At 42.3% G+C, this 24,049-nt stretch overlaps 1 protein-coding gene across 2 annotated transcripts; it reads right to left on the bottom strand.

Moving 5' to 3' along the window:
- Positions 1 to 3,049: 3,049 nt before the first annotated feature.
- prdm2b (PR domain containing 2, with ZNF domain b) lies at positions 3,050 to 23,103 on the bottom strand. Of its 2 annotated transcripts, none has more exons than XM_070549387.1 (8): positions 22,732 to 23,103; positions 20,706 to 20,828; positions 16,147 to 16,250; positions 15,683 to 15,835; positions 13,868 to 13,994; positions 10,889 to 10,993; positions 6,366 to 10,786; positions 3,050 to 4,611 (listed from the first exon to the last, which is right to left on the bottom strand). In XM_070549387.1, the coding sequence occupies exons 2-8, from the start codon at positions 20,818 to 20,820 to the stop codon at positions 4,594 to 4,596; spliced, it is 5,043 nt and encodes a 1,680-aa protein (XP_070405488.1). In that variant the 5' UTR covers positions 20,821 to 20,828; positions 22,732 to 23,103; the 3' UTR covers positions 3,050 to 4,593. The 2 variants fall into 2 exon arrangements, with proteins under 2 accessions (XP_070405488.1, XP_070405489.1); XM_070549388.1 differs by lacking the exon at positions 22,732 to 23,103 and adding an exon at positions 21,212 to 21,316.
- Positions 23,104 to 24,049: the final 946 nt, after the last annotated feature.

The following is a 24,049-nucleotide window of genomic DNA, read 5'->3' as shown; positions in this document are numbered from 1 at the left end:
GATCAATTTAAGTAGTATTTAGAGTATCTGTTTCCCTTTTTAAAGTGTTCTTAGATCCCGGACATGTCCCCAGTTTTTCAAAACATTTGCTGTAGTCTCTAGCAAAAATAAATGCCTTGCAAGTCATTCTCTGTGGAGTAAAAGCTCTGGTGCTACTGTTTCAGGAAGTAGAAGTTAGCCAGAAAAGAAGGTGGAGGAAAATGGCAGGATTTTGAGTCTCATCATTATTTATGATATTCTCGCCTCTCGTCTTTGATTGGCTAATAGCAGCACAATATAATTGTCTCTGCAATGTAGATGTTTTATTTCCACTCTTCCATTGACTCCAAGGGTGTCAGTTTTTAATATTGCTGAGGACAATCACCATAAACGTCAGTGTGGCTTGAAGATCGCCATGGACCACCATTATTAAATATTCATATATATGTATTTGTCTATTTACCGTTGTTCTGTAATATGCATTGCAGTGTTGATACTCTGAACTTCATTCAGTAAGTAAAAGTTGAAAAAAAATCAGTTAAATGAACCAGTGAACCACCAATAACAGGGCAAGCTGCTAACCTCAGCGCCACCATTGCACATATAAGCCAACTCACAAAATGCCCTATAGGTTATAAATTGTAAGTCGCTTTGGATAAAAGTGTCTGCTAAATGAATAAACATAAACATAAACTCAGCAAAACACCCATAAAAGAAGTTGCTTACTTAAGTCTGGTTTTGGTCAACTCCAAATTCCCCTCACAGAGCTGAAATGATTATGACTGCCTCCATTAACTCTGCAATGTTGATATTTTATCTCCACAAATAACACAAACATGAAGGAGTTCTGTCGTGTTGTGGAGTAGATAACGTTAACGGTTAGCTTCTACTTGCCAGGACGTGCGATGTCGTCTCCTGGACGCTAAATTAGCAGCATTGTGTTGTGTTAGGTGCTTTGGAGTCTACTGACTCAAGAGAAGCTCTAGACAAATGTGTTGGAGAGTGGCAGAGACCTGTCTAACTCCACCATACCCACCCCTCATGTGCAGCAGGATATTTAGAGCGATACTTTGCAACCTTTTCTTATTTTAAAATTATTTTCTTGAGCCAGTGTGTGCTAAAATGACCCAGGGTTCATGAAAGGTCACCCAGCCCTTATTGCCACTCCTCACCCCTGCCACGTGGACCTCAAGGGATAAACCATCAATCATGTTCAATGGTCAACTTTCCTTGCGGGGTCACCCATGAAGACAGTGGGAGGGTTTATACTACCTAATTCATTAGATCTGAGCAATCACCTGAATTTGCAAATTTAAAGAAAAGCGATCAAGATCTTCACTAAAAGTTAAAGTAAACAAGAGGAACAAATACAGGGAATGAAAGGCTGTGTTCGGTTTTTAACCCGACTTGTACATTTGACACTGGGGGCACAAGTCCAGCTGTATGATGTTTGGTGAGTAAAAGAAACGCTCTTTAAAAACACAGCAGCGTTGAGAGGATTCAGGAGCTGTGCTAAAACGTAAAGAAATTTCCCTTGTATGGTTTTGTCATCTTGTCATTTTGATTGAGAATTTAAATCTGGGGAAGCATTTTTTCCATCCTGGAATTCATTAAATATATTTTCAGGCTTGTGGATTATTTTTCTACAAATTGTTGCTTGTCCTGCACAAGGTAATTGAGAGGTTGAAATAGGTAAATGTTTTGCTCTCTGACATCCTAAAACTGCTTCTCTGGCATGTCATAATTTACTCAGTCAAGTCAGGCTCACGGAGCATCGTGGAATTGCATTTTTATGAATAGAGCCGAAGCAACGAACACAGCAATCAAGGGAGAGTGCAGTGATATTTCAACCCTGACAGAATGAGTATGGTGGAACACTCTTCCAATTACACACACACACACACCCACACCCACACACACACACACACACACACACACACACACACCATTAAGCATCCATAAACTATACCCAGCTGTAAACTCCACCATCATGACAGCACAGCACATAAACATGTCCCTCCATCCTCTGAATGAAGGGAAATCTGGCTTGTGGATCAAGTCCAACATACAGATTGTGTTTATTTCATGACCCCATCCATCAACACCATAACCCACGAGTTCATGAGGATCAAAACATCACAGTTCTGATGTAAGCCTGTTTTCACTGTAAGAATCACATTTCAGTAAGGTGAGGCTAATGAATAAAATCTAAACAAAAGTAACTCAGCAGGCACACATCGGCCACTTATTCAGACAGGTGGGTCGCAGGGAGATGGAAAAGGTCTCCAGTCCATCACAGAGAGAAAAAAAAAAGTCACATCTAGGGAGATTTTAGAGGTGATACTTAAACAGGACCTGAATGTCTTTGGTTTGTGGGAGAAAACTACTGTACTTAAAGAGAAAACCCATGCTTGCATTAGGTAAATAAACCACAAACACATTTGATGTCATCACAGTGGAATTGGTATCCATAATTTATCTAACAGTAATCTACATTATCTCTATCATTATCGCTTTATGACGAGGAATAGAACCATTCAGAAAAGGCTAGGTTTTGTTGTTGAAGTGAATTAAAGTGAGTGAGAGGCGGTGACGCTGCTCATAAATAATTAAACAGAACTAAGTGTTGTGATTGAGCTCACTGCTTAGGAGGCTTTTCTCCAGCCTCGTGCAGCAACAGGACAGCGGAAGAGAAAGAAGCATTTCAGAAATATAATGTGTTACTGGAAGTAGAAAAATGATTAGCCAACAGTGATGTTTGATAACTCACCAGAGTTTCTAAACACATCAATAAAGGTCAAGTTACAGCTCCAAATGTTTGCACTCCTCCTCCATGCATAGCTGCCAACAGCCGGACAGTAATTAGTGGACAGGAAGTGTCACTGCAATGCAAATCTGTTTTCTTATGAACTGACAAGTTCCTGAAATGTACGACAAAGATCATTTAATCAAAATATATTTTTGTTAAGTTTTGAGCTTTAAACTGAGATAATTCAACATTGTGTGTGTGTGTGTGGGGGGGGGGGGGGAACCTTTGTAACAAAGCTCTGTAAAAAAACAAGTTCACACATGCTGAAAAACACTTTTTATTATTTATGTCAATTACAGTAAAATTTTTACTCAATGTCATTAGGGATCTTTGTCTTTGTTCATCCTTAAATACACGATCTTGATGCTGAAAAGGCAAAACAGAGTTCTCATGGAAATATATAAATTAGCTTCAAATCTCATTGTTTAATTTACGGTCCAATAACATGCTACAAGCTTTAAGCACTGCCCGTTTTTTTTTTTTTTTCCTGTTCTAAAAAATGTTTTAAGGGAAAAAAATTAAGTAAGCACTGGAGAAGCTGAACTGAAATAGTAAAAATAAGCTTTTCATTGGCAGAAGATCCTCATCGTCATATACAGTCTTACCAAAAATAAACAAAACTTTGTCCTCGGTGGTGGACGTTTCGGTTAGTGTGGCTTCGGAATCTAAATAAACACAGTACAACTCTGCAAAATGTCTAACACATCAGAACACATTTGTGGTATGGCGTATCAAAACATAAAATGTGCCTCGTGTCATGGTTGTGTCTTGAGTAGCAGAAAAACGACAGATTTTTTTACAGAAAGGCTGTTTAGAGTGAGATTAGATTTGATCATCTGAGGTCAAATTCCCAACATTTGCAGCCCAGAATGCTGATTTTCATGGATCCGGTTTAAACGTTTTGGCAGTTTGATTTAAAGTGCTGTAAAAACACCGGGCTGTTCGACCTTATTACTAAAACGGACATTATTTGAAGAACACAATTCCCATTATTTTACAGCTGTAAATGGCCAGCTCCCATCGGATAAACAGAAGTCAAATAAAAACACGAGACTAATCTGAGATTGAGGAAGTGGCTGTTTGGCTGCACATCCCACCATAACTATACACATAACCGCCACACACATTTACAGTGTTCCTGAGGACCGACTGCTGCAGTACACTACTGCCGTTTCGATTTTTGTTTCCCAAACAAAAACAGCCAATAAGATATATTCTACAATATTGGGACTACAAAAACAAATCAAAAGCAATCATACTGTATTAATCATGTTGAAACTGAAGTACTGACCACAGGGAGACACACAGGAACTGGATTATTCTAAAGTTTTTGTAATATCTCTACCCAGCACATGCATTAGGGGCTCATAATCTAAACAACCCAATGGGGGAGGGGGTTATATATAACATAATCAGAAATAAGTTCACCTCATTCTATTGATAAATGATTGCCATTTGCAGTAAATCAGCTTTCTAAGAACATCAGAGCCCTAATCTTACTGTTTTGGGTCAAGTAATGACACACATGCACACACACACACACGCACACACACACACACAGTCATCTACAGTTTCCTTTTTTGCAAGGCTGGCAGGATTCAAGGCTCAGTTAAGTCGATAAACAGATAAAAGAAAAGAGAGTTCCCTCTTTAAGTCCAGCGAAGGCAGCGGAGATAGGCAGGTTTGTTTTAGTAGAATAAAACCACCACAGAAGTTTGCCTCAGCATCTCGTTGAGTCCAGAGAGTTTCCTGATGAGTGAACGCTGTGTTCCTCCTTCGAGAAAGAGGAGGTCGCCGCCTGTGGCTCACTTCGTCAGTAAATCCTGTAACACGAAACAGAACGATGAGCAACACGGTACAGTGAGACGTTATCGGAGTTAATCAATGTCTTTGTGCCAGTGCGGATCCACTTCTGAATGAAAATAAAACTGTTTTATATATATTATATATTTACAGGTTTAAAAAATAATGAGATTTTCTTCTTCTCCCTGCCTTTACTGATTTGATTTTGTCTCTTGAGGATCCTGAATATTCCAACCTATCTGGTGTCTTTTTAAACCAATAAATAATGTGTAAAAAGCAGAGGACGGGGTCATTTTTTCACTTTGTATTTATGAAATTTACAGCTTGCTTTTGTATGCCAATTGCAGGTATTTTGTACATAGGTTTCCCCTTTTGAAACTGACAGAGAAAAATAAACATAAAAAAGGAGTTACGTTAACTTTTTTTCATCTTTGTGTGCATGCACAAGTGGCTGAGTGGCAAACAAACACAATATGGCCTGCTATCAATATGCAACGTACACGTTAAAGAAAGTTTACGCACAAAAACCCTGATGTATAAACACTTTACCATCCAACGAAAGAAGGACGTTTAGAGAGAAGCTTATTGAAGACTAAATTGGTTATTAAAAGCCCGTATAAACTCTGGGATGACGGAAAACATCTGTCTGATTCGCCGATAGATGAGCCTCCGATTGAGAAGCCCCACTCAGCAGAAGCAGCTGGAACCAGAAATCCAATGTAGATATGGATACACTACCGGTCAAAAGTTTTAGAACACCCCGCCGGGGCAAGAGCTCCGATGCAGAGGGCAGGCGCACATGCACGCACACACACACCTCCCGTTCCCACCGAGCAGCAGTTCGTGCTACAGAGTTTACTCAACAGCATCCAGCATGTAAATTAATCGCGCATAGGGGAACCCCCCCTCTGGCTCATTCTACTCACAGATCAGAGGCAGTAGGCATAATTTCAGCCGACCAATCAGTCCATAGTGTCACCTCGGTGCCAGTCTGGCTGCTAGGGAGAAGGTCTGAAAAAAAGATTTGCCTCGGAACCAAAAAAGCAAATCTGACTTGTGTGTGAAACCAAATTCCATAAAGGACCCAACAGACACTAATGTGTAAGTGCCATAAAAACATACACTTCTCTCAGACAGGCATTAACGTTTTCACACTTTTCTGTCTTCTTTAAACACTCAACGTCCTAATCACAAACACAATGCACAGAAAAAATAAAATAAAAGCAGCTTGGGTGGCGTTATCATATACAGCCAGTGTTGCTGTAGCCGGTGTAATATTGTGATTACCAACAACTGAGAACCCTCACCAGCATATAATAATAATACGGTTCTCAAAGATTTATTTCTGCTTGTTACAAATTGTAATGAATTTTGAGGGTTTTGATAACAAACTTGAAAATGTTAATGTAATTAATTTTGTTTCAGCTTTCCCAATGAAGGGGTCTGTAAATTACACTAGTGGTCTGCAACCTGTGACTCTGAGTGACTCTTTGTAACTTTGATCAATAAAGCATAAACCCTTAGTGGTGTTTTACTTAAACTGACAAAAGAAATGGCAGCTTTCGCCATTTCCCATCCAAGTTTGAACAACTGCATGAAATTTTCACAGAATGACACAGAGACGTTGTTCAGACTCTAGGCTTTTACCAGACATTCAGCTCACCAGAATTTCAGTTCCAGAATGAGCTAAAAGTCACTGGAGATTTTATTAAACGATATTACTCTTGAGCTTATGTTTACAGCCTGAGGCAGACATGACAGCAGGATCTCTTACCTGAGAGTCTTTGGGCTCCTCCACTGCCTGCTCCTCAGTCTTCACCTCAGCAGGAGGAGCGGTGTTGGCCATCTGTAAACTCCTGGTGACCGGACCACCCGCTCGCTCTCTGGCTCTGAGGGAGAACCGCTCTTCTTTCTTGGGTTGTGTTGGTGGAGATTTGACCTCTGCTAATCTCTTAGGTGCTGGCTCTTTGCCCATGCGCTGCATTCTCATGGCTGGACGTTGTGCTGTGTCACCAGGCGTGTCCGGGCCTGAAGGGGTGGGAGGTAGAGACTGAACTTGGCCCTTCTTGGCCTTTTTACGACCAGAAGCGGGTGCTGGCAATGAGGCGGGCCTTTTTAGTCGACCCGCCGTAGTAGTTTTCCCTTTGCTCGGCTGCTGGGATTCAGGGTCTGCTGCACCAGAACTACGAGCCCGCGTCTTTCCCAGAGGTTTACCTTCTTGCTCCGTTTGAGTTTCATCATCTGAAGCTTTTTTCCTACTTGTGTTTTTATCTGCCACAGAGACAGATGCCCTTTTCACCTCTGCTAGAGCCTTTTTCCCCTTCTTAGCAACAACAGGTTTCATGGGACAGCTAACTGCCATGTGTTTATTCAGACTGGCAGTGTACGTGAACTCCCGGCTGCAGTGAGGGCAGACGTTAGACACCGGCCCATCTTCGACTTTAACAGAGATCTTCTTTGCAGTAGTGGCAGCTTTATTTTTCTGCGTGATTGCTTTCTGGACTAGCTGGTTCTTCTTCTTGCTGAGGGCGCTCATCTTTGTTTTACTGGGCTCCTGACTGAAGTTGAGTCTCTTTGGCTGGCCCATTCTCCGGAAAGCACCCTGGCCCGCTGCAGCTGCCGTGGGCGATGCAACTCCGTTTGGACTCTTGACTATTTCTTTGAGGGGGATGGGGTTTTTCTTGGGAGTGTAACGCTTTTTATCACTAGCGTTGGCGCAGGCCAGTATGTGCTTGTGCAGCTCAGGCATGTTATCGAAACTGTTGCCACATTTGGTGCAACGGATGGCGGTGCTGAAGGTTTGAGGTATGTTGTGGGTAGTGAAGTTAGTGGCAGAGGCCACCGAGCCGGCGTGGGAACGGCTGTGATATGGAAAAGGGGGCGGTTTAAAACTGGGGTAGTGTTGGTTGATGCCGAGGCGGACGTCAGGACCTTTGGGCTGCCCTCCTTCTGAAGCCATGATCTTTATCGTAGTGTACAGCTCCTCGTTGGGGTCTTCTGTGTGATTCCCATTCAAGTAGCTCTCCTCTTTCGTGTTTTGAGATTCGTTATTGGAAGCACTTTCATCTGTCATTTCCAGCGCTGGTGTCTGAGGTCTGCTTTCCACCTTGGCTCTGGATGGGTCGGTGTAATTCTGCGGCCGGAGTTTGCCGCTCTCTACAGTAGTATGTGAACACATCTCATTTGGATGCAGATCTTTTTGGTGCTGCTGCAGATTGCAGAAAAAGGCAAATTCTTTGGAACAGACAGAGCACACAAATATCTGACCCACTCCATGTAGTGTTATCCGGTGGGCCAGAACAGTTGCCTCGTCATTAAAAAGCTGAACGCAAAATTCACACTTAAAGGGCCAGTCCGCAGCATGCTGTGTAATGTGCCCGCTGAGATCCTTGATGGAGTTGAACGGCTTCTCGCAGACATTACACACAAACGTTTTGCAGTACGTGGAATCAAATTGTTCCGGCTCAAGTGGTTTATCAAGAGCAGCAGATTGATACGAGTCAACCGCAGCAACCTGAGTCACATGACTTACATCCGAAGACTCAACCTCGCATTGCTGAGGCTCTTCTTTTACTTTAATGTGAGAGAGAGATTTCGAAACCAGTGATGGAGATGACTCCTGTGCTGTTGGAGGAGATCTTGATGATGAAGACAATTCTGGTAGAGCTATAACATCAGATTTCAAAGCCGGCTCCGTTTCTGCAACCGTGTCTTGCTTTAAGCTGCCATTTTCGTCACTGCTGCAAGTTGCAGGCAGGAGAAGCTCTTCCTTAGCGGGAAGATCTACTGCTGCAGGCCCTGGAGGACTTGATGTTACAGACTCATCAGGAAGACCTTCAAGTGGAGTGCTTGGGGAAGCCATTGGTTCAGAAATATGGTTTTCATCTTCGTCTTTGCTCTCCTCATCTAAGAAGTCCACATTGGAGTCTGTCAAGGGCTTGTTTTCAGCTGATTTTGGAGACACTTTTGGTGAGAGGACTGGAAGCAGTCTGAGCAGTGGCGAGTCTGACGGCTGCGAAAGAGGAGAGCTCGGTAATGTTGGTGGAGATGATATTGTTGGTAGAACAGGAGGAGGCGGTGTTGACGAGGTTGCACTGCAGGTGCCGGGTGATGAAGGATTCATAGTGACAGGGGTCAGAGAGGGTGGAGAGGGGTCGGTGGACTCTGGTGCAACATTAGGAGATGAAGCCTGGAAACTTCCTGAATTGACCAAAGCTGAGGGCCCCTCCTCCCCAGATAATGTCAAACCAGCATACTCGTTCATTAGCACTTTCTCCAGCATACTGGTGTTGGGCTTTCTCTTTTTTATGAGAGGTTGTGGTCCAGAATTTCCTTTCAAGTCTGGTTCAGCAGCGGGCTTCCGATGCAAGCTCAGATCCAGAGCCGAGTCTCCCAGCACTCTGACCGAGTCGTCACTCCTCCTGCTGACGTTTGACAGATCCAAGGGTAGCTGATTACAGGAGTGTCCCCCACTGCCGGAGGAAGCTTGGCTATGTCCATCATTCCCGGACGGACTCAGCATATTGCCGTTATCTTCATCCAGCAGGTTTTCAGGAGGTGGCACACTGTGGCTTTCCAGCTTTGGCACCTTAAGGATGTATGCACTCGCCACTTCGGCTTTACAGCTCTCGGTTTTACACGGAGGGCTGAGCTGTGGAGAGGAGGGGGGAGAGCCGGTTCTTCTTTTAAACTTCCCCGCAGCCCCTTGCAGCGAAAAAGATGCAAGTTGTTGGCTCTTGGCTATGAGGGCTAATGTTGACTTCTGAAAGTCTTGTGTCTGAAGGAGCTGTTTGAGCTTCGGTGAGAGGTAAACCGTTTTCTCTCTCTGAAGTGCTGCTGAATCTGTGGCTTGTGGAAGCAGCCCCCCCACTAACAGGTTAGATGAGGAAGACGATAAGGATGAAGGCGTCATTTCTGCCTCGACTTTGAGGCCAGTAACAAGAGGAGGAGTTGAAGTTCTCCTTTTTGCTGCTGGCTGTTCACTAGTGGAGATATGCTTGGCAGCACTTGCTCTGCCCTCCACCTTCAGAGCCTGGCTGATCTGATTCGGGCTGATGATGACCGTGTCTAGACCAAACAACGCCGCGGATCTCGTGTCAACTTCGATCACCTCGCAACTACTCACAGCACTGGTGGACACAATCTTGCCGTCAATGTAGAAGCTGAGATTTTCTGAGATGTTTTTGGAGATGTCTATGGGATAATCATCTCTGTCTGCCTCGTCTTCAGTGTCTGCACTGGGGACGTAGACGGGTGGAGGGGTGGCGCTGGGGGACTCCCCAGGAAGCTGCTGTGCTGATGCATCTTGCAACAGCATGCCTTTCCTGCGCACTCCCTTTGGTAACAAGTGCCGTTCGTGTATCCTGCGTTGGTGCCTGCGCATGTTGGTGTGTGTGCCAAATGCTTTGTTACAGTACTTGCAGGGGTGGAGCTCCTTGGACTCGCCATTTTCATCAAACGCTGAAGGGCGATCCACGTGAGGCCCCAACTCCTTTCTCTGCATCTCAGAGCTTTGCACATGTCCTCCTGTAAACTGGGACCCAATGGCTATATAGTGACTAGACGGACTGGTGCAGTCAGGACTTGATTCTGTTTGCACCACAGCGCCGAGTGGCCCGCCACCCCCACCCAGGGAACCGGGCCTTTTCTTGGATGCACTTTCATGCCTCCTCTCATGCCTTCGCCGTCCCACCTGTGAACCAAAGGCTTTATTGCAGTATCGGCACTTAAAGAGTTGTGCTTGCTGGTTACTTTCACCGTGAATGTGTATGTGCCGCTCCAGACCCTGTCTGCTGGAGAAGCGGCGCTCACAGTGATGACAGTGATACAATTCTCCTTGGGCGTCTTCCTCAAGCTCGCCATCAGGATCGAGGTCAGGATCAGGATCCACCTCCTGCTCTTGAGGTGCAAGGAAGGAATATCTTAAATGTAATTGTGAACTATTATGGCTTTCTACACCACCAGTAAGCGATGGGCCAGACTCCGCAACAGCTAGGTGCTGAGAAGGTTGGTGATCCGCATCCTCCTCTTCTTCCTCCTCTTCGTCTTCCTCGTCTTCAGCTTCCTCTTCCGCCCATTTGCCTCCGTCTATCACTGGCTTTACCTGCACATCCTTACATGTCGTTTTTTCCACAGGATGGACTTCCTTGAGTCCCTGCAGGGTCTCTGATGGCCTGCCATCCTCCTCCGTCAAACCTACAAACATGGCAGAATTGTTTACACTCAATAAATCCGTTTTGACTCAACATTAAATCAACATTAAACTGAAAGAAAATTTTTAATTGGACACAAACATACCTTCTCTCCCATCCCACATCTCTCCGACAGAAGGTTTGGTTCCACTTGTTTTCTTGAATCCACCCAAACCAGCCTGTCTGGCTTTCTCCAGCAGCTTTCTTCTGGCTGCAACACACACACACGCACACGCACACACACACACTTTACAAATAAGCATGTACAAAATACTTAATGAATGGGTTTTTTGTTTATTCTTGCAAACATTTCACTGATTGAACTTTCAAAACCACATCAATAAGAGTTTTTGTCACATTCAGAAGAAAAACAAAAAGCAAACATTTTTCTTGACAAACAGAAGACTTGTTATTCAAGGAAAACGTATTTTAGTGATCAGAGAGGTCCTTTTGACTGCAGGTCCTTGTCGAGCCTAAAAGAGCACAAAGTGCCTCGCTTGGGTAATAATTTCTTTCCACTGCGATCTACTGACTTTTTTTTATGTGCTAAAGTTGTTTAACCAAATCAATCAAACTACTTTTTCACACTTATTAAGGTTTAAATACCATTTTATAACATAAACAACATCCTCCAATCACACTTCCTATAACTAACATACATAACCTACAACTAATTAAGAAAACTGGTAGTAATCAGAGTAACCTTATAAAAATGCAGATTATGGTCAATTAAGAAAGCGGTTCTAAAGCAGGAATAACGTTACGTTTTACCACACGATTTTCAAAAGTTCACATCAGGATATTAATTTGGTATTTTTACTTTTATACCATACTTTTTCCAAAACCTTTGTTTTACAGCAATTTCAAATAAGTGAGAAATGTGAGCTTTGTGGTAAATGTAGAATGAAATCATTCTATATATGAAAACATCATATAAAAAAGATGGAAGTGAGATTACAAATTATGATCCTGACCTTACAACTAGTCAGTGCATTTTAAAAACACATTTTTGGGTAAAAACTCCATCATTGTTTTAGGCAATTCTGATATTTAAGAAAACCACTCTTGTTGATTATCCGTCGACTTTGGGGACCATTTAGTTATTGCAAAAATTTGGAGCAGAAAACTGCTTAAACTCTTCTTTTTTCAACCTAAACATTAATCAGGCCTGTGGAGTTTTTGGTCAAAATAAAAAGGAGCCTCTTAGAAAGGCTGAAGATTCTCGTGTGGCTTCAGAGCCGCAGGCTACAGGCCTCTGGCTTTATGATTGTTTAAACCAAATAAAAAAAATATTTAAATAATTTTAAAACATTTAGTGCTGGTAAAAGGCTCACAATCTTTTAATTAACTATTTTAACCACCTCATGCTATTAAACATGCATTAATTAAACATATAATTAAGCCAACTTAAAACAAAAGGCAACAAATAAATTAAAAAAAAGGATTTTAACCATTTGCATGGGAAATAACTCATCTAAATTCGACAGAAAATTATTTGGAATCTGGTTGGGTTTGCAGTCTAATAGACAGCTGCAAACACCAACAACATCACATTGTAACGATTACATGGTGGGATGCAACTCCTGCAGAGCTCCACAGACAAACAAGGTTTTTCATGGCAAAAACATTTTAGAAGATTGCTCAAGGACTTCACATTTACTTTTCTACACTTTAGCTTCCATGCATTTTCTCTCTTGATACATTTGCCTTATTAATGATATAACTATCTATATTTATACTATAACATGCCACAGCTATCGTAACTGTGCAAAAATACTTGTGAAGCTCTGCAGCAACAGAAATGTGTACTACTGCTATTTTATTGACCAAAGTGACTCGGCACAACTAAATCGGCAGCTGCCATTAAGCTCATGTTACATTAAGAGTCATTATTTATTAACATTAAAAATACTTCCACATCTGCAGCTACAACTCTCCAAACCTATTTTATTCTTAACAGTAAAATTGAGTGCATTGCAATGACACCAATGTTTATTTCTGCCCAATTTCCCCAAACAGAACTACGTTTGCTTGATATGAATCTAATCGCATCACATCCCGTTGATAAATGAAGAAAACAGCCACGATCGGGTAGAAAAGCAGGTTATTTCCCCCCTTCTTAGTGGTACATCAATGCTTTCCTTTGTGAAAATACATGTTCAAAGTTCATAATGACGAGTGTAAAAGTCGCACACATCAGGCAAGTTTCTCAATAAATGGGAAAATGCGTCTGAAGGTCCGATCTCTTCATTTAAATAGGGACCGAAGAAAGAGAAACATAATCATCAGGAAGCTTTAATAACATAGGCTTGTCATTTAGTAACTAAATTACCTTTAACTGGCGCTCCGCTTGACTTTTTGTTTTCAACCTTGTGTTTACGGACTTAAAAGTTGATGCTATTGCAAGAATAAACCGCTATAGTGGGTCATTTATTTTCCAAAAAGTGATTTTATAGATCATTTTGATCAAAACTGGTTGATTTCATCCACCCAGTTTACCATCTGCTCCTCCACACAGCGAGATGTCCGTGCTTCGAGTCGTTTAGCCTCATGCTAGCATAAGTTAAGTCTGTCAACTCGATGAACTGGTTCTCCTGGACCGAACCCGCCCACAAGCTCGACTTCAGACACTCGTTTTACCCCCAAATTTTTCAGGCAACTATTGAAATCATGCCCCCTAAACGAGCCTGCAGTTAAACAAGGAAGCTGGTTTAGTTAGCCAACATGCTAGGCCATCATCAAGTAGAGAGGCTCGCCGATGGATGAACTCAGGAAGGTCACATCCTCAACAACGTAGGACCCGGAGGAGGAAAAGCGGCTCAGACACTCCTTTAACAGACGGATTGGAGCTTCTACGGTGATTTGTTGGATGTTTGGAGCTAGACGCTGTGTCGCTGACGAGTTAGTGATTGGGTATGAAAGTACAAGCTCCATACATCGCACGTTAGCTTCCACTAGCCTTCCTTCAGTCATGACCAGTTATGGATCGTTAGTTACAACTTCGCACGCGCCGCGAAGGAAACCAGTCAGCTGATGGAGGAGGAGAAGGGCAAAACAGTTGTGATTAAAATAAGAAAGGCCTCACCTCGCTTCGCCCGGGGTGAGCTTTTCCTGCTCAGACTGCTGGCTCTTTCTTCCTCCAGTGCAGCTGTTATCTCAGGGTTGTCTTCCACCGTGTACCACACCAGCAGCTCCTCTCCCGGCCCGATAGGCTGCAACAGTGAAAGATGAGCAGGGCCACCAATCACAGCCCTGCTTGCTGCGAGGCATCAGGGAGTTCTGGGCTAATGTGCATCTTAATCTGCTCTCGCACCTATGGAATTTGGCTGGAAATTATCTTTGTATTAACTTAGTTTTATCGGTTCTGATCATTCTTGTTATGGACGAATGAATGTGACAGCTTGTCATCTCAAATTGCAGATGCTGCAGACTCCTGCCACTGCTTATACATGCTCACTGTGATGGTAGGGCACTTTAATGTACAATATTAGTTTTAAACCAAAGCAAATGTTCTACTACCATTCTGGGTATTAAAAAATGTGCGCGCATAAAAATAGGAAAGTGGAGAACAAAAAAAAAACAGCAGAGTCAAGAGAAATCAAGTTAAGAAACCTGAAAAATTAACATGAGAGACAGAATTTCTAGAAAAGCCCAGCCTCTCCACCAGACGCGTACGCGGTGCGTAACGCTATTGGCGCTTTTTGTGAGCTAAGTAAAGAGTACCTTCCCACCAGGAGCGTTTCAGATCCAATTGTCAGTGAAAACATTCCAAGCAGCTGTTCCCACTAGGTCACAAAATCACTGGAGAACTGCAACATCACATGATTTTGGCAGTTCACACGATACACAGAAAAAAAGCAGCATGTATCCAAAAATGTCTGTGGTTGCATAAATGTGTGTGTGTGTGTGTGTGTGTGTGTGTGTGTGTGTGTGTGTGTGTGTGTGTGTGTGTGTGTGTGTGTGTGTGTGTGTGTGTGTGTGTGTGTGTGTGTGTGTGTTCTAGGCAATGGATAACTAATAATAGCAGTAGTAAAAGGACATGAAAAAAATAAGATTCAGAAAAAAACTGAAGGAAAAAGTGTTGATGTGGGATATTTTATACTTTAATCAGGATGAAGTTACTTTTATGTATATTTATTTAGCAGACGCTTTTATCCAAAGCGACGTACAATTTTTAACTTGTAGGGCATGTTGTGATTTGTAGGGGAAACCGGAGTACCCGGAGGAAGCCCACGCATGCATGGGGAGAACGTGCAACTCCACGCAGAAAGGCTACAGCCGAGTTCTGAACCTGCAACCTTCTTGCTGCGAGGCAACAGTGCCAACAACTGCGCCACCACATGCAGCCCATGGAAGGGGCAGGATTTAACATTTATACTGCAGCCAGCCACTAGAGGGTGCTCAGTTTAGTTTTGTCTTTTGTAACTCTTGCGTTGCTTTTTGCTTTCAATACAAATGCCAATTTAAGGTGAAACCCACCCTACAGAAATTGTGAAATGTACCAAAATTGTATTTATTTAAAAGTGATATTAGCACATCAACGTTTAACTGAGGATTCAATACATTTTGTACACCCATTATGATACATTTAGGTGCTCATTTATTAACTATTATTTCTAATATTTTACAGCTAATATGTGTAGCTGCATGTTCTAAGAAATAAAGATAATTAACTTAATGATGATCAATAATTTTATATATTTTGCGAGAGCTGAACAAGGATTTTTGTACTACTATACAAACCTCTCATTCCTGTAAGGAAAAAAGGCATTTACAGTGTTTTCACTAAAGGGTAGTCAGAAAGTTATCTTTTCAGAACAACCAACCCAGACAACTTGATTTATTAACACAATCACTGTAAAGCATGCAGCCTGCTGACACGAATGAATCTTTAACTCACCCTCAGGACTTTGTAATAAATGGCTCTGTTGATCTCCAGGGGGAAAAGATTCTGTTCTTCACTGGAACGAGCCCAGTTCACATATCGGAGCCAGTTCCCCTTCATGGGGTCTGTGGCATCAATGCACATCCATCCCCTAGCTGGGAAATAAACCTGCAGCGTATAGACAACAGCGAAACACCAACGGTTTTAAAGTCTGCAAGATTCAGTTTAGTTGTCTTATCACAGATGAGTTGATTTATTAGGTCTTTTGAACTGTAGACACTAGTTAACCTGTGCAGTGTTTCGCTTTTCACCTGCAGCACAAAGAAAGCACATATTCACGGCTGCTGTTTAACGTGATCATCCATTCATAGAATTAAAGCTTGCTGAAACATGAGAATGAAACTAGAAACCTTCTTTCTTCATCTTTACCAACAGAATCCAAAAATGACTAAAAATAAAAACGTGTCTGCACAACATACCTCCCACATGTAAACATTACTGGTCACCTGAGACCTTTTCTTCTTCTCTCCAGCAAATGGACCAAAACGTTTCCCTTTTGAGATGACCTTTGTGGCCCAGACACCTAATAACAAAGCAAAAAGAAAGATAAAAATTGCATTCATGAATAATTCACATGCAACTCATTTAGCAGAAATATTGAAAAAGGGGGGGGGGGGGGATTTGTCAGCTTATTATTATTAATATTATTAAAAATATTTAGAAATATCATTTTTATAAAATTGTAATTATAAATTATGATTCAAAGAAAAATGTACTATGTTGTGGAAAAGTATTATCTTTACATATTTACTAGGAATGTGTATTAGTGAAATTATGGCGATACGATACGTATCACAATACGATATATCACGATATATTGCGATACATTCAGCCAGACGATGTTAGCAATTTTTTAGACTAAATTTATTGTAGGAAAATTCAGTCCAAACTGATACGTAGCATGAGGTATCTGAACCATAATGGAGGGATTTACATTTTAATGGTGGAAACAAAACCCATTGCACACTGCTGCCAACTAGTGGTCTATGTTTGAATTGCACCAAAAGAAAAGAAAATACACAAATGTTTGCATGTAAATTCTTCCAAAATTTCGACACGCAGCTTTTGAATACCGATATAATACTGCAGGAAAAATTATTCCCATATTGATATTTTCATACATCCCTAATATTCACCCTGTTTTTGCTTTCTTTGTGGTAGATGTTTCAGATCAACAAACAAATTTTAATCAAACATAATCTGAGTAAATACTTATCATAGTTTGCTTGTAGATCACTTGATTTAGTAGGTGTAAAATCTATCCAAACCCATGTGAAAAATGAATTAAGTACGCTGTAATTTCATTTATTCAGAGGGGTCACAAGAAACTCTAAAGTTTTACAAATATCAGCTGCTTGGCGACATCTGCTGATCAAATTTTCGTACAGAGTTAAAGCAAATTAGCATGAGTTAACCACAAGTTTGGCCCAGCAACTCTGCCGGGCCTTTACGAGTACATACCCCAGGTCATGAAATGGCCAGGGGTCTCATTTATCAAACATTGTGTAGAATCCTTACTAAAACCGTACTTAAGCTCAGCAAAAAAAATGTACTTACGCCAAGTAGGTTTGTGACGTAAAAACATGGAGTACGCACAACTGCACGCAACCTCTCCTTCATAAATCAGAGACTAACGAGAATGTTTCTCAGCTGCTTTTTAGTCACATCCCGCCCTCACCACGCCCACTTACTGCCATAAATAGTGAATGCAAAGTGCCTTGTGGATCTCATGCATATACATAAGCCGGCTGTTGCAGCACTCCGCCAATGACGATGGCGACCGTAGATCAAGGCAGATCAATTTCACAGAAGCAGAAATTGAGGTACTTGTGGGGGAGGTGGAGAAATGAAAGGAAGTGCTTTTGCTAAACAAATAAGAGAAAATCCACAGAGTGGCACAGCGTTGCTGAAGCCGTCAATGTTGTGAATTCTTCAGAGAGATCTGTGGCGGATATAAAAAATAATGATCTGTTCAGGATTCAATCCCCAGACTCCTGGGTGACAGTCATATGCACTAACCAGTCACCCAAATGGAGATCTCCCTTGTCCAAGTAGCCAGGGCCTATGATCAGTCGGGTCACAGTGACAGGACACAGACTGTCACAGACGCATGACATTCTGTCTCAATCTGCCCCCTGCTGATATTCTGCATTCCGTATTCTGCGCTTCAGGCTCTGTGTGTGTGTGTGTGTGTGTGTGTGTGTGTGTGTGTGTGTGTGTGTGTGTGTGTGTGTGTGTGTGTGTGTGTGTATGTGTGTGTGTGTGTGTGTGTGTGCGTGTGCGTGCACGTGTGTGTGAGTGTGCGCGCGTGTGTGTGTGTGCCATGTGTGGGGGGTCTTGTTCTGTGTGAAAATTAAGCAGTACAAGTGATAATGCTGCAGGATGTCATAATTTTATCCTTCTCAGCAGCAGCACTGCAGGTGCTCTCCATGTCCAAAATGTGCGTAAGCCAGGTCCTTAGTCAACTCAACGTTGCGCACATTTTTTTGCTAAGTTATCTTTCATAAATCCCAAAGTTTGCGTGGAAACTTGCGTACGCAGTTTTCTGATCCCGTTTTGTGCGTAAGCAAGCTTGATAAATGAGACCCCAGGAGTATAGTCCTTTTGGGCCAGTCCGGTGAAATGGAGGCACGCAAATGCTACGAAGGTCTGGTACATGACCTGAAAGGCCAGATAGTGGAAACAGGCCTAAGGCCCCCTCGCTGGAAACTTTAAATTCATTTTTAAAGATGTGGTTCACTCGTTTAACTGATACAATACAGTGTGCGTGCACGGGGGGTGGGGGGTGTTCAGACGCACCTGTTTCAGGAAGTGCAATTCAGCTGTAGGAAAAAGTAGCTTCAAATGAATTTTGATTTGAAATTTTGTTTTCTGGTCATCTCTCCTTGGATTGGATAACGGCAACACAACTCACTGACTCAGTTTGCTCTGCAACATTAGTTGTTTTTAGAAAACGAGGCAGTCAATTTGCCGTAATGCTGCGGAGGCATCAGGGAGCCTTAGGCCGTTTATAAGTGGTTTGACCGGGCATTAAGGGGGTGTGGGGGCGGTCTCTGCGATGCCGCGGACTTCTGTTTATCTTGAACATAACTTGCTTTTTATTGGGATTGAGGCCGCGATCGTTAAGTTTGTTTTTAACAAGCCGCTCCTAAAGGTGTCTGTCCTCATCAGTCCCTGTGCAGTCTCTGATGAGCTGAGCTTCAGATCTAACAGTTCGTGCAGCGGTGCGCTGCTCCAGTTTGCCGTCTCAGCTGATTTTGTTCAAAATCAAAACTTACGGCCCGCGTTTACTTTCTTTTTCAATATATTTACAGGCCTCCTCGTGTCATCATGACAACTCCCTCTGTTGTGCCATGGCGCAATAGCCGTTTATAAGGCAGACCATTACCGCAATATTACTACCAAGCGAGGCAGAATGAATGCCGCAAATTTTGCACAATGCCAGGGGCGGCGTTAGGCCCGGCTACTTGGGCTGAAGCCCCGGATGTTTTATGAAAAGCCCCGGATCTAAATCGTGGAAGTAACATGCAGTACCAAAGTCCAACAGAGAGGGAGCAGCTGGCAGTAGTTTGTATACAGCCTGCCTGAGCCTCCACCACTGAAGAAGCCCTTCAGCAGCCGGCTTCTTCTACACTCTCTGCCTGAAACGCATGAGTGAAGATGGACATAAGGACGTTTTTTAGACAAAAAGTACAACAACAGAACCCCAGCTTTGATGAGACTGGTGTTGACTCGGGTTTGTGAGTCTTATTCTAAAATATTTGTTGTGCTGCTGGTTTGCCTAAAGTTAGCTTACTATCAGGTAAAGTTGTTGGAGAAAGAAAGGGAATATTTACTATCATCTCACACTAAACACTAACAGGAACAATACTCTGCCCTGAATATGCTTAATATATAGCTTCAGATTAAAAATTATGTGGTACAAGACATATATGATGTTGACTAGTGTGTGTCACGTGTGTGTGTGTGTGTTAAGCCCCGGATCTTCAATCCTAAATCCGCCCCTGCACAACGCCATGCTGGCATGGAGCGTTCATAAGACACATCATTAAGCCAATTTGCTGGCATAGTGTGTCTTGTAAAAAGGGCTACTGATGTTGTATCTCCACAAATAACTTGAGCCTGAAGGAGTTCTGCTGTGTGGTGGAGTTGCTAATGCTAAGAGTTAGCTTCTACTAACTGAGATGTTCCCTGCAACAGCCTCCCCTGTCATGAGTCAAGATGGGCGAGTCCATGAATGTTAAGTGTGACATAGATCTGTTAGGATTTTCAAATCCTAGAGTTTCACCATCTATTTTCTATCAGAAGCTAAAATAGGAGACTATATTCATGTTCGCCCTGCATGACCGATTATAATCAGGGGAAAAAAATCATTAAAAAATGTGTTTCAGTAATCCACATCTTTAAAGAATAAACTGCCTTTTCTTAGGCTTTTAACCTAAAAGTGTTGAGTTTTGTTCAATTTTAGCACCTTTTACTCGTTTAACTCTGCATTTATAATAATTTTTTTATTGTATTTTATCCTTTTGTCCTTGGTTGTATTTGTATCCAGCACTTTGGTCAGTGTCAGTCTAAATTGTAAAGCACCATGAATAAAGTTAGCTTGGCTCAAATGAAAATGGTGCATTTAAACCAACTCCACCCCTGTTTTAATATAAATCTATAGATTATTGAATAACGTATGTCCACAATCATGTTACCAATCTGACATTATTTAAAGAGAATAGTGGCATATTAATTTAAAGAAACAGCAATAGATGAAGCGCTGCTAGCTTGTCATAAATGAGTAGGGTTTTTTACTAGTTCCTCTTCAATTTTCAGGCAATGATTGTCATCATTTAGTATTTACGCTCTTCTCGCCAGCCAGCTACTGCAGGAAGTTAGTTGTGGCTATGTAACCTCATGCAAATAAAAATCTGCCTATTGCCAGTCTGTCCAGGTGCTGGTCAAGTTGCAGTTATGAAGCTGAAAGACTCACCGATGCGTCTTTGATTTACCGCCGAGGGCCCAAGGTTCAAGTGATCAGGCAAACCTTTCCACACGTGAGCTGGAATTTCATCCAGGCACTCTGCCATCCCTCCATTAACGTCCATGATGTTCTCTAAATTATGTTAAGGTAGGGAAAAAAAGAGAGTACTTGTTTAAAATCTGCACTTAAGTGCACGTTTACATCACAAAGGGCATCAAGAAGAGCTGAAAGCAAAATAAGTCTTAAGATAAATGTTCTCCATCTCAACAGCAGTAAAGCCACACTCAAGCTTCTCATGAACTTTATAGTTTTCTGTTTAGCATCAACTGAAACACTGAATAAAAGCCACACTGGGTTCATTTATATAACGGTTCTGAGTAAAATCCTGAGTCACGTGTTTCAACGGGAGTTAAATGTGCACGCAGCAACATCTTTTCAGAGAAACTTCTAGACCAGAATTCAATTCAGAATTGATAAAGATCAAATTGGACTGATTTCATATTTATTTTACTTACAATACATGGTGAAATTTCTCACGAACCACAAAATGGATCAGAATGAAACTTTTAGAGCGTCATTGTTGGATGTACAACTACAACTAATACACTTTTGAACTCCTCCTGATTTAAGATGGCTGCCACAGCTGATCAGCATTAGCAAACACCAACTCAGGTGTAACTCAGTGAATTTCACAGCTATTCAGGTTAAAATGGACTTGTTTGTAGCCGAGAGCGACCTGCTTCACATACTCAGAGCTCTAACTAATCACACAGCATTTAGTGTGGGATTGCACAGGACAATGCTCCTAACATGTGACCAAAACATCTAGAGCTCCATCATTCGTCAACAGAAGTCCAGTTTTAAACTTTTGCATGGAAAGTTGCTGCTGCTGGTAAAATATTCTCTCCACAGGAGGAGGAATTAACAAATCTTTACATTTGCTTTGTAAAATAAGATATGATATAATCTCCTGTGATCACCTGTTTACCCATCAGCTGCTCTCCTCCTGGTTTAGAGGCCACTTGTGGGAACTCTCTCTCTCTCTCTCTCTCTCTCTCTCTCTCTCTCTAGTCCCACTCTCTCTCTCTCTCTCTCTCTCTCTCTCTCTCTCTCTCTCTCTAGTCCCACTCTCTCTCTCTCTCTCTCTCTCTCTCTCTCTCTCTCTCTCTCTCTCTCTCTAGTCCCACTCTCTCTCTAGTCCCACATGGCAGCTCTCTCTCTCTCTCTCTCTCTCTCTCTCTCTCTCTCTCTCTCTCTCTCTCTCTCTCTCTCTCTCTCTCTCTCTCTCTCTCTCTCTCTCTCTCTCTCTCTCTCTCTCTCTCTCTCTCTCTCTCTCTCTCTCTCTCTCTCTCTCTCTCTCTCTCTCTCTCTCTCTCTCTCTCTCTCTCTCTCTCTCTCTCTCTCTCTCTCTCTCTCTCTCTAGTCCCACTCTCTCTCTCTCTCTAGTCCCACTAGTCCCACATGGCAGCTCTCTCTCTCTCTCTCTCTCTAGTCCCACATGGCTCCACAGCTGACACTCTGACCCTAAACACTCCCGATTTACATAATGACCACTCACAGATCTGAGACAACTCTTCTTTTTTATTTAATAATAAAAGCTTCCCTATAGATAAGGGATGAAGTGCACCGACTTTTTAATCATGTTTGTTAATTCATATTATTATTATTATTATTATATTATTATGATTATGATTATTATTATTTCCTGTTTCAGCACTTGAGATCAGAGGTTTTTAAAACCCCTGCAGCTAAACTTCAATCAACGAGCAGCGACAGATTTCAGCCGGGACGCCAAAAAGCGAATTTGAAACCAGATTTTGTCTCGTAAACGAAAAGAAAAGTTGAGAAATCCGGAGAGAGGAGAGATGTAGCAGCATCGCCTCGAGGATGCAGTTTATTGTTCCCTCCTGTGCAAAACGCCCCTTTCTCTCCCCCGATGCTGCCCGGAGTCTACGCTGGCGTTGGAGCGTTTCTTCCCCCTCCGGCGAGGTGGTTTGGTTTTTATTTGATCCAGGATCCTCTCAGGCGCACTTACCTGCTCTTTCCTCACCGGGAACTTGTGGGTTTTACGGTCTACCTGGTCTCAGTCTGCTGAAAATGGCGGCTGGATGGAGGGAGGCTTCAGCCTTTTCGGGAACTCGGATGGTGTAGTTGGAGGAGAGGCAGCGACGGGGCAGTAAAAGCCCAAAGTGAGATGGCTTTTCTGGGGAGACAAAGGGTTTCTCCGTCGCTCCCAGGGTCCGGTCCGCACCGCAGCTGAACCCGCCCGGGCCAATTAAGAGTCAGATAAAGGGCCTGCAGGATGGAGCCATCTGTGCACCATGAATAGCTAAAAGCAGGCGCAAAGTCCTGATTGATTTGATGTTTTAGCGCAAAATGATCTGCCCCCAAGGCGAGATGGCGCTAATTTAGTATGCGTGGATTTGTAAAAATTTCTCTTAATAAACTTTAGTTTATTATTTTGACTAAAATCTGGCTTTAAAAAATGTATTTAAAATATTTATATACTGACTCAGTCAAGTTGAATAAAAACTACTTGTAAGTACATTTTAAGGGTCTGGAGATACGCGTCTAAGAAAAAAACTTTGTTTTAATCATTGGCGTGTCCAAGCTTTTTAAAATGGGGTGGCCCAGGTGGGCACCTGTTAATGCTTGGGTGGCACCAAAACTTATGGTGTGTGTGTGTGTTGGTGGGTGGGTGGGGGGGGGGGGGGGGGGGTCTGGGGGTGAGATCATTCATCTTTTGCATACCAGTGAATTTCAAAGCCCCACTCTGTGCCATGTCCATTTTTTCTCCCTTCTTCATAAACATTGCATGTATTGTTTATTGTCTCTTGTTCTTGTTTTCATTATTATTTTGTCTCTTTGGCGTGTCATATTGTGCTCATTTCTTTTTATCTTACCAACAATGTTTTTCTACTTCTGTAAATTGGACTAAGAGTCCAGAATAAAGAATACTTGACTTGTAGGCCTTCTTCTCTTTTGAGCTGTTTTGTGGTGGTTGGCAGCCACTTCTTGGTGCATTACCGTCACCAACTGGAGTGGAGTTAGGACCAGAACTCTAAATATTATTTATATCAATATGAAAAAATAAAAATAAAAACAGAATAATAACAGTAATATGGAAATTTTCTGTAGGCCTGGTACCAGAAACCAACATTAATGGTGCAAGCTGGAACAGCTTGTTTTACAATTGATAAGCCCTATAGTCTTTTGTGAACAATGTAAAATGAAGTTAATTGGTACTCAGTGGGGTGGCAACTGGAGTGGCAATCAAATTCCAAGGGTGTCTTGTAACCCCGAGCTTGAGGGTTCTGTGCAGTATCTTAGCTAGAACTTCACTTTTCTGGACT

The sequence above is a fragment of the Nothobranchius furzeri genome, chromosome 3 (genome assembly GCF_043380555.1).
Source record: "Nothobranchius furzeri strain GRZ-AD chromosome 3, NfurGRZ-RIMD1, whole genome shotgun sequence".
Taxonomy (NCBI): domain Eukaryota; kingdom Metazoa; phylum Chordata; class Actinopteri; order Cyprinodontiformes; family Nothobranchiidae; genus Nothobranchius; species Nothobranchius furzeri.
Note: the sequence above shows the minus strand (reverse complement) of the source record. Positions and strands in the feature narration are given on the sequence as shown.

Coding starts and splice junctions, on each gene's coding strand:
- prdm2b (XM_070549387.1), bottom strand. CDS start 20,820: ATGGACGTTAATGGAGGGATGGCAGAGTGCCTGGATGAAATTCCAGCT. Junction 16,251..20,705: donor GGTAAATCAAAGACGCATCG/GTGAGTCTTTCA, acceptor CTTTGTTATTAG/GTGTCTGGGCCACAAAGGTC. Junction 10,994..13,867: donor CTCACCCCGGGCGAAGCGAG/GTGAGGCCTTTC, acceptor TGTGTGTTGCAG/CCAGAAGAAAGCTGCTGGAG.